This window comes from Micropterus dolomieu, linkage group LG10 (assembly GCF_021292245.1).
Source record: "Micropterus dolomieu isolate WLL.071019.BEF.003 ecotype Adirondacks linkage group LG10, ASM2129224v1, whole genome shotgun sequence".
In the NCBI taxonomy this organism is placed as follows: domain Eukaryota; kingdom Metazoa; phylum Chordata; class Actinopteri; order Centrarchiformes; family Centrarchidae; genus Micropterus; species Micropterus dolomieu.
The window spans coordinates 11915772-11926396 of record NC_060159.1 but is presented as its reverse complement, the minus strand read 5'-3'; the positions used below and the strand labels follow the sequence as shown (position 1 = coordinate 11926396).

General features: G+C 40.5%; 2 protein-coding genes across 2 annotated transcripts in view; both read left to right on the top strand.

Moving 5' to 3' along the window:
* LOC123978215 (type-1B angiotensin II receptor-like) overlaps window positions 1-570 on the top strand; it is an 840-nt gene extending 270 nt beyond the window's left edge. The window contains exon 2 of the mRNA XM_046061384.1: window positions 9-570. Within this exon, the coding sequence (XP_045917340.1) occupies window positions 9-570 (562 nt within the window). The remainder of the gene's footprint in view (window positions 1-8) is intronic.
* Window positions 571-8912: 8342 nt separating this feature from the next.
* Window positions 8913-9821, top strand: LOC123978214 (leukotriene B4 receptor 1-like). The gene has a single exon (XM_046061382.1). It carries the CDS (start codon window positions 8913-8915, stop codon window positions 9819-9821), a length of 909 nt encoding a protein of 302 aa, XP_045917338.1.
* Window positions 9822-10625: the final 804 nt, after the last annotated feature.

The window sequence follows — 10625 nt, the reverse complement described above, 5'->3', positions numbered from 1 at the left end:
GTGCTGAGTGTCCAGCGCTACCTACAGGTGGTGTACCTGCAGAAGTGCTTACATCAGGTCGGGAGGAAGAGGCTGCTGGCTCTGCTCTGGCTGGTGTCAATGATCCTGTCCATCCCTGCTTTAGTGGTTCGACAGGTGATCGAAGACCAGGACTGGACACACTGCAAATCTGACTACCTTTCCCAAACCCGGAATGTAGCTGTGCTGCTGATTCAGTCCCTGCTGGGATTTGTTTCATTTTCTGTTGTTGCATTTTCATACATTCGCCTCCACAGAAAAGTGAACCAGGCAGCTTTCTTCAGCAACCCACAGACAACCCGTCTGGTCACAAGTATCATTGTGACCTTTTTTGTTCTTTTGATGCCACATCTTGTCATGAATGTTCTTGGTATGGCAGCTTTTTCACTCAACAACAAGGGCCTGTTGACGTTTTGTATTAACAACTGGAACATCACTGGAGCACTGGTATTTGTAAATAGCTGCCTGAATCCACTCTTTTATGCTTTTGCTTTGCTGAACAATAATAATGTTAATGCAGAAGTTGAACGTTCCAGGAAGTCTAATCATTGACATAGTATGATCGGTGAAAGCCAGTAGAGAGGGCAGAACCTCAACGATGAAATAAAACAATGTTTAATTTAAAAAGGTGTTTTTAGTCAGACATGTAAAGTCAACTGTGGACAGTTCGAGGGCGAGGTTCTCTCATTTGTCACAGAGAACTGTAGATGATTTTAGGTTTAATGATGAATTTTGAGGTTAACTTCAAATCAGCTGTGTGCTGTTTAAAGCTGGTCCATAGCCAGAGAAAATTTAGTTTTTTAAAAAATTAATCAGGTAAAGAGTCAAAAGATCAACATGGAAATGAGATTTTATTGAAATTACATTACAAACAGACTTCCTCTTTGCTTTGCACTGACCACATCCTCTTTTAGTGAACTTTTATACAGTATATCTATATATGAGCTTTTATCTCTATCAATAGATTTGTGTTTTTGTTGATGTAGATGTGATGTGTGTGTGTGTGTGGTAAGATTGTCCAAAAGCATTATCCAGCACTTTTTTCAATTGTATATATCTAAGTATCTTAGCTTTTATGGGAAAGCTCCAGTAAGATAAAACAACAGTTAATGAAAAGACTGAATAAATGCTTGGGTTGGAGTGCATCCTGTGAGAGGAATGACCATTTGTCTCTTGTGCAATGGACAGACATAGAGACAGACAAGAAGAGGGATAGAGAGGGAGGAAGATTGTATGGCATTCATAATATAAGCAGATGTGCAAACTTCATTCATATTTAATCTAGAACCACTGAAATCTAGACAGACTATTTCAGCTCTTACACTGCATGCTTTTTGTGTATTGTATGTATTTTAGTCCCCAATAAACTGTGTCATTTTAAACATAATAATTACAATAAACAAGTATTATAGTGACCGATGGAAGATTCAGAAGTTCTTGCACCAGCATTGTCAGAATCAGCATAAATGGCTGGAAGCTCTTTTGTTAGCAGAGCAGAAGGTAAATTAAGTTCAATAGGTACTGGACCCTGTGGCGGTTTTGGGGGTCAACAGGGGTCAAGGAATTGGCGGCCGCCGAAGCAACCCCCATGAGTGAACTATATGGTGTCCTTATCATCATGGTTGAGTTTCACAAGCGTTGTACCGATCATCACCAATCAAGGCTCAACAACTGTCCGACCTGCAGCCTCTCTGCTCCTCTGTGTCTGCAGTGCGCACACACAGATCGAAGTTAGCCAGCTGATCAGCGGACATCGATGACAACTATGCTGTGTTGAAGTGCAACGACTTCCCCGAATTTGTTGATGAGAAGGATCAGTTGAGACAAGGTATCAAGTTCACACAATGTTGATTTATTCAACCCAATACAGATATATATATATATCCAGTGGATTTTAGCCTTAAGACTAACTGGCTATTGACTAACCTCCACACGACCTCACCCACAAGGAGGCCTCAGATCTGGTTTAGTGGACAGAGCTGTGTCAGCAGGCATTGTTGAATATTGGCAGGATGTTCCTCCGGCCTAAGTTGTGTTATGTAGCAGTGCGGATGTGGTCATGCAGGTGGAGAGAAGGCCAGTGGTTCACAGGAAGGTTGATGCACGAGTAGCTTAAGTATTCGGGCAGATTCTCTCTGCCATGTGTCATACATGTTTACATGAGTTTCAATACCACAGTGAAGCTGGGTCCAGGACAAAAAACTCATAGCAAGCACACTGAGGAAAAAAGGAACAGTGAATGATGCACACAAGAGACGCTCTGTCCCAAGACATACATAACAGTGCAACGACTTCCCCGAATTTGTTGATGAGAAGGATCAGTTGAGACAAGGTATCAAGTTCCCACAATGTTGATTTATTCAACCCAATACAGATATATATATATATCCGGAGACTCTGCTGTCAGGCTGTCTAACACAAAGTCTAGCTACTTCCAGCTAAGCAATGATTATATGCTGGAAACTGCACCCCTGTGTGTCTCTCGTGTTTGCCATATTTGGTAATTGACAGTTGGTATAGAATGTTCTAGTGTGCCTTAGGGGCTGTCATGTGAGTGTATGTGTGTGTGACTGTATTAATAAAAGTGTGAAGTGTGTCAGAGTGTATTATTGTCCGGGCCGGTTTCCTGTCATTCAGCACAAGCTTCTAAATGTCTTAACTGTTGAATTACCTAAGATAAGCATGTCACACAATATTGAGTATCCTATGAGCAATCATAAGTAATAAGTAAGCATATAAGAGAATCATATCTATCTATCACTGTAGGGTTGTGCTGTATATCCACAGCTGGTTAGTTTAAGTATGCGGTGCAATAAAGACTTGGCGAGTAAAAAGCCTATACTTTACCAACACACCTGTTTAATAAGCATAAACACGATGTTTTAATCTGCTCAGTCTCTTATCCACAGCAGCTGTGTTTTGGATTTACACAAGCACAGCGCTAGTTCAGCTAATAGTTTATTGTTACAAACAAGCTAAAGTGAAAGCTCTGTCTTTAGTGACTGTTCAGCTTAGTTCGCCACCTACATTAAAATATGGAACATTATAAACCCAGCTGGTGGAAACAGACCAGCCCTCCTCTCTACCAGCAGCAGCAGAAGTAGGAGGAGGACAGGAGGGACTGAGTTGTTCATTCTTTCTAAACTTCACTCAGTGTGTTGATGTCAGGAACATGATTTATTTTACTGACATGTTAGATTTGTTTCCAGTGAGATATTAGTGACTTTGCTGTTGTAAATCATGTTGCTGCTCTAGAAACAATTTAGTTAATAAAAAATGTTAAATTATTTTTTTTAATAATATGCAGTTATTTAGTAATAAATAGGATTGATAAGAGCATCAATAAAGGACTGAACCAATAAGAATTACCAAGACAAGTGTGTCAGTAAAATGCAAACTCGTGAGAAAATGTCACGGGGTGAATATGGAGAAGTTTCTATTTTCCGAGCAATTATTTCACACTGTATTTTCAACCTGCCATAAAACGTATACCCCCTTTATAATGTACAGATGATGGCCTAAGTATTTAATTTTGTGTATACTTCACACCAGGACTAATAACAGGGGTGAATATGGAGAAGTGTGTTGTTTCCAAAGAAACGTTATAGTGGGATACAAAATACAAACTGAGATCCAGAGAAAGTCTCGTACACTAGAGCTGATACTGTTCATTAAGCCCTACAAAGAAGTGTTGCATCAAAGAATGTCCTGTAACTGTTTTTTTGTGTAATGTAATTTAATAAAATTAGAACTAAGTTACTGAAAAGATCCTGTTACTGAAACAAATAACTGTAAGTTACTGAAATATACTAAAACATTACATTATATACTAAACAAGACATGAACATTGCCTTTGTCTCTTTTGTCCCGGATGGAATGGGCCCCCCTGAGAAAACAACTGGCCCCATCATGGCCCCCTTAATAAAATTGGTCTAGAACCGCCACTGACCGGACCTGACAGCAAAATGCAAGACATTGGGTCAGTTACAAATGGAGATAGGGTATTTGTATTTGTTGGGGATTTCAACATAGGGTCAGGTTTGGTTGTTAGATGAATATAAAAGATATTCTAGAAATAAATATAATATTAATTATAATTAATAAAAGTGGGGCACCATGCTGGAATCAGGGACCAATAACCAAATATGAACCAAATATTGTATGATCAATCAAAAGGGTTTGTCCACCTATAGATGGCAAATCGAGACGGTTAAACACTGGCTACGGTAACCGACTCCAACATTATAACCAAATAATCACAGCCCACGACTTCTTAAAAATATCATAGGATTTATTCAACTTTGGCATACATTAATGATCATCAACTTTAGCAAACAAATTACTATTAACTTTTCTAAGCAACAACAAAACAAACATTTTCAAACAGTAATAGTAACAAAGCAGGTGGTACCGAATGCAGTTAAAGTGTGTAACATGGAAAAACACACAGCAATAAATAAGACACAACGGTTTTTAACTATCTTCTGCCCAGACATAAAAAGTCTCTTACGTGATCGCGCTTGGTAATGATTAGGTTGCATCAATCCTTTTAGGAAATCCAGCAGTGTTTTCTCTCGGTTCTGACAATTTGACAAGTTTCAACGGCACAGGTGATCCTTCAGCAACGGCGCAGAAATCAGTGGAGTTGACTTTCAGGTACAGAAAGTTTCCTTCCTTCGTTAATAGAACAAGTGTTCTTTTCTGCAAGTATGAAGCCTTATCTTGTGTATAACGGCTTCCTTAGGGATCCAAAAATGTGTTGTTAACACAAAGTTCACTAAGACCACGCCAATTGAGTTAAAACCAGTTTATTTGGTTAGAGAGAAGGTTCAGAAAGGAAAGGACAGACTGGTCGAGGGGGAAGGTAGGGATGAAGGGGGTTGATCTAGGTTGTGGTGGCCGGAAAGCGTCTTGCCCCTGTGGTTCCTGTGGTAGAAAAAGAACAATTACTTTGGCGGAATTATGAATTTTAGCATGCATGTCTTTGATGGTGGGAGGAAACCTGAGCGACCGGGGGAACCCCCCGTTATGCCGGGGAGAACATGGAACTACACACAGAAAGGCCTGAGCTGACCGAGGTCTGGACCCAGGAACTTCTTGCTGTGAGGCCAAAGTGCTGTCCACCGGGGCCACCGTGCTGCCCATTGAAAGAGGTGAGAAACAGGGTTTTGGGGGGGGGAGGCATGTGAGAACTGAGAAACGAGAGAGGAAGGGGTTAGACAGGCTTATATACATATGTGCAGGTGATGGATTAGAGAGGCACAAGTGAGGCACAGATTAGTGAGAGAGAGAGAGAGAGAGAGGCGTGGTCTTATTCCTGAACCCTAGTTACAATAGCTACATAAAAAAAAGAGAGGTAAAAAGAAAATCAAACAGAGCATGTCATCTGACAAGTTTAAGGTCTGTTTTCAGTAAAAGCAAAGTTCAGGGCTGAAATAAAAGCTGGTGCAGCTGGGAATATGTTTACCTCTTTCAGGTCACTGATGAGCTTGGAACGGCGATAGCTCTGAGCTCGGATTCTTTTTATGTCTTCGGTCACAAAATGGCCACACTTCCAGGGTTTCCTCCGTCTATGTGAAGGCTCGGCTAATAGAAACCCTCAGTTTGGTTTTCAACTTGAAATTTAAGTTTATGTGACTCTAGTGATGGGCAAAGCAGTTCTTTATATTTAGAATCAGTTAATTCAAAAGATTCATTCAAAAGATTCGTTCACCATTTCATTCAGTGCTTGACCAGAGATCTGCATAGCCTTCACTAGAACCCTGCATGGGCCTCAAATCTAGGCCCTAGCCTGGCCCTGCCCTGGCCCTAGATGCTCAGGCCCTAGCCCGGCCCCTGTCAGACAGCTTATCAGAATTCTCTGCCCATGTTTTTTTTTTCTCCTCACCATAACACAGTTTACTGTTGCAGCCAACAAAACGATTCAGTTTTGTTTTTAATGGCAGTTATTATATTTCATTTCAATTCTTTATAAAGTAAAAACATAAAATGTTTTGAGCTTTTTTTTAAATAAGTTTTAAGTTTTTTTGTGATGACCAAGCAGCCAGCGATCAACAGTGAGTTGAGGATCAGTTTAGCTTCTAAAATCAATTCTTGACTTTTATTTAATAAATACTATTCCTAGATATAAAATAATTCCAGCATATTAAAATGTTAGTTTAAGTGTTTATTATCACTTGCAAAAAAGGTATTTTTGACAGGCTGAGGCAGACTGCTGCTACTGCTGCTGCTGCTGCCCGCAATGGCGTGCAGAAAAACGGGCAATACAATGTAAACAAATAGGCTTATAGGCCTAAAAAAAAAGAAACATATATCTTACTTACTACCTAGGCTATGCATTGATGCTATGCATCAAAAATCAAGGCTTCACCACAGTAACTCACATGGCCAATCCCAAAGACCAATTCCAAATGAACAAAACAGCCTTCTAACAACAGCACAGCTGCTGTCATATAGAGATCCCACAATAATCACGGAAAGAATATCTGCTAATATGCTGAATACGCTCATTGATACTGAACAAAGGTTTACCATAATCACGCAACCAGCGGTGTAGAAAAAGGTCACTTTGTGCAACACCAGCATGTAGACTGTGGATTTTCACACAGCCATCACAGACACCCTCTCTCTGACTACCAACGTTCCCGGCTCATTTCCAAGAAAGTGTGAAAGCGGTGTGTGTGTGCACGGGAGAGCAGACTATGTCATGTGTGTCGGTGTGATAGTTTATAAATAGTCCTTCTATATCTTTGTTTTACCACCTCCAGCTTATCCTAGTTTATTTTAATTGATGGATGTCTAAAACATATAAAGCAGAAGCCTAACACAGATGATGTCCGGCCTGTTTGTAAGCTATGAAGTGAAAACTGGCCCGAAGCACGGCCCCAGGGCCGCCGCTGCCATTTTTGCTTGGTGGCGGCGGCGCAAAGAATTTGCGTCAGTGCTTTTTAGTAATCGAATTAATCAAATTAATCTATTTAATCTATGAACAGGGCTGGACTGGGACAAAATGGTCCTCTACGTTAAATAACCTCCCCCCCCCCCCGACTCGAGATCAGCTGAACTACAAAGCACATCCAGCCCCCTAGTGGCACAAGACAAACATTACATAAAATAATACAGAATGAATATGGCTCATACACAACTCATACTCAAGTAAGTAGCCTACAAGTCATTTTTACAGCAGCGTGGGATTAGCCAACGCAATGCTGACAAAATATCCTCACCTCAGCCATTAGAACAGTTAGCCAAAGTTACGACTGCTTTAGGAAACTATGTTAGCTACAAAAACAATGTCAAATAGCTTATGCAGCACTGTTTGACAGTGAGTGATCACCAGCAGTAGGTGACAGTGTCACTTTATGATAGCGTTATGATTATGTTATTATCATTTACCTTATAATTGAAGTAATCATCATTGTTACTGTAGCATGGCACACACCCTACCAAAGGGTGTCACTTTGTTTTGAAAAGGTAAGGACATTTAGGGGCTCAGATGTGACATTGCACAAAATTGGGGTCATGAGAAGAAGACAAGAGTATATTTTAATACTATTTAGAAAAAGTAATTATTGATGAAATATATGATTGGGGAGGTGTGGGAGTTTCTCCCTCAGAAGATTTTGAGCATTAAACACTTAATTTCCTGCATTCTGGAGACATTATCTGCACCAATTTAAGGTATTATTAAGGTAAGGTTATTTATATAGAGGGAAACATGAAATTCAAGTGGCCGATGACAATCCAGATTATAAAACTATAATATAATATAATGCACTAATCAGTAGCTCATTATTATTTTTTAGCTTAAATTATTTTTTTTGGACAATGCAAATGTTTCTTCTAAATTTACATTGCATTGCAGGTTTTCTTAGTGCGCAAATGAACCTTTCTCAAAGAATTTTCATTTGTTAATTATCATTTCTTGGTGCAAGTTTTTTTAGAACATTTTTAACAAATGCTTTCAAAAAGTGACAGGGACAATATCTACCATTTCAAACAGGTTCAAACAGGTTGAGCTACTCCCTGCTTACAGCTTCACCTCCACTCTCCTCCTGCTTTCTCTCTACCCTGTTCCTCGGCCCTGTCACTTTGTCACCATGCTCACTGCCTCTGCCTGGCAGTGGCCATGACTCTCCTTTACTCCTTCAAGTGCTTGTGCCTGCACTACGTCGGGTACTGCAGCCGATGTTGAAGCTACTGCAGCCCCAGTTGCAAACATATCGGTTATTTTCACACATTTTCTTTTTGGCCCAGAATGCAACAAACAGAGGGCACAGGGGGAGGGGGTGAGAGATGTGATTGGGCCAGAACAGTGTCACTATAGAAAATGGCCAGACGCAGCATATGCTGCCACCTACCTGGATTATGTTATCATCCAAAGTACAACTGGGAGCAGCAGATGTGGCAGGTGGTAGCGATGTTCCAGTCCTTGAGGTGGGCAGGGCTTATGGCCAGCCCGAAGAAGTTTGCAGCTTGTGTTTTTGTATTATTTTTATTAGAAGCAAACATGAGTGATGTCCCAACCAAATTGGGATTATTGTGAGAAAAAGACTTTGACATCACATTTAAAGATGAGGCCTCTTCACTGTGGCAGTATATCTAGATATAAAAAGTAGTGCTACAGTTTTATACCTGTTTTTTTTTTTTACTTCTGTGAGGGTGGGGTCAAAAGCTGTTCCCTGTGCAGGAAACTAAAAATGAGAAAATATGTCTGATAATTTACAAAACAATGCAGCATGTGATTATTTTTGCATCTCTAATTACTGTTTCTTTGTTATTTGTTCCTCTTTGAATGCATCATAGGGGAACATCTTCCTCTAACTGACCGCAGATTTGCCATCATCACTCGCTCAGTGCACAACGTTCAGCTTCTCTGCCAGCAGGTTTGCAGCATGGAACAACTCAACTCCACTGTGGTCACTTCTAACACCTCCTCTTCTCCTGGATATCCACCTCCCGACTCCTGGGACTCCAGAGGTCTGGTCCCTGCTGTGATGCTGTCCCTCTGCTTCCTGCTGGGAGTTCCCGGAAACATCGCTGTGATCATCCTCAAACCAAACTGGCAGCACCTGTCCAGTGTGAGCCAGAGTTTGATGCTGAATTTGGCCATTTCAGACCTGCTCTGCCTGCTCACCCTGCCAGTGTGGATTTATACTTTTCTGTACAGCTGGACCCTCGGCCTGATGGCCTGTAAGCTCCTAGCGTATCTAGTGTACTGCAGCCTTTATGGTAGCCTGCTGACTGTGACGGTGCTGAGTGTCCAGCGCTACCTACAGGTGGTGTACCTGCAGAAGTGCTTACATCAGGTCGGGAGGAAGAGGCTGCTGGCTCTGCTCTGGCTGGTGTCGATGATCCTGTCCATCCCTGCTTTAGTGGTTCGACAGGTGACCACAGACCAGGACTGGACACAATGCCAGTCTCAATACTCTTCCCAGGCCCAGCATGTAGCTGTGCTGCTGACAGAGTCCCTGATGGGATTTGTTACATTTTCTGTTGTTGCATTTTCATACAGCCGCCTCCACATAAAAGTGAACCAGGCAGCTTTCTTCAACAACCCACAGACGACCCGTCTGGTCACAAGTATCATTGTGACCTTTTTTGTCCTATGGATGCCAAATCATATCATAAATGTGGTTGCTGTGGTCGCTATTTCACTGAACAACAAGGCCCTTGTGAAGTTTTGTACAAACAGCTGGAACATCACTGGAGCACTGGTATTTATGAATAGCTGCCTGAATCCACTCCTTTATGCTTCTGCTTCTCGAAACATGTGCACTGTATGCCAAAAAACTTCCAGGTAGTCTAATCATTGACATAGTATGATCAATGAAAAGCCACCAGATATCAGAAGAGAGTGCAGAACTTCGACGATGATAATGCTTAGAGAAAATAAATTTGTTCTTGTGGAAATTTTAAAAAGTTTTTATTCAAAACATCTCATCTATCCCGTAGACACACAGTTTGAGGGTGTGGTTGTCTCATTTTTCATAGAGAGCTGTGGATGATTTCTGATTTAATGATAAATTTAGAGGTTGACCTCAAATCAGCTGTGTGCTCATTAAACATATATTTAAACATCTTAGCTTTGTGGGAGAGATCCAGTCAGAGGAAACAACACTTAATGAGTAGATTGAATAAATGTTTTTGTTGGAGTGAATGACCATTTGTCTCCAGTGTTTAGCAAAAGACAGACATGGAGACAGACCAGAGGAAAGATAGAGAGATAGAGATTGTGCTGGATTCATAATATAAGCGGATGTGCAATCTCATTCATTCAGTTATCTTTGTCTAGAACTACTGAAATTTTAATTGTCTAGAACTACTGAAATTCTATTTCAGCTCTTACACTGCATGATTTGTATATTGTATATATTTCTGTCTCCAACAAACTGTGTTGACACATTGAAACATATCATTTTAAACATATTATGAAATACAGTAAATGGATTAATAAAATGATATGATGCATTTTCTTGCTTTATCTCTTCAAAAGGATGATTAGTGGGCTTTAGTACTTTTTGTACTTGTAAAAGTAACAATACCACACAGTAAAATACTCAAACTAAAAGTTCTGCACTGACAATGTTACTTAGCAACATTTGTAG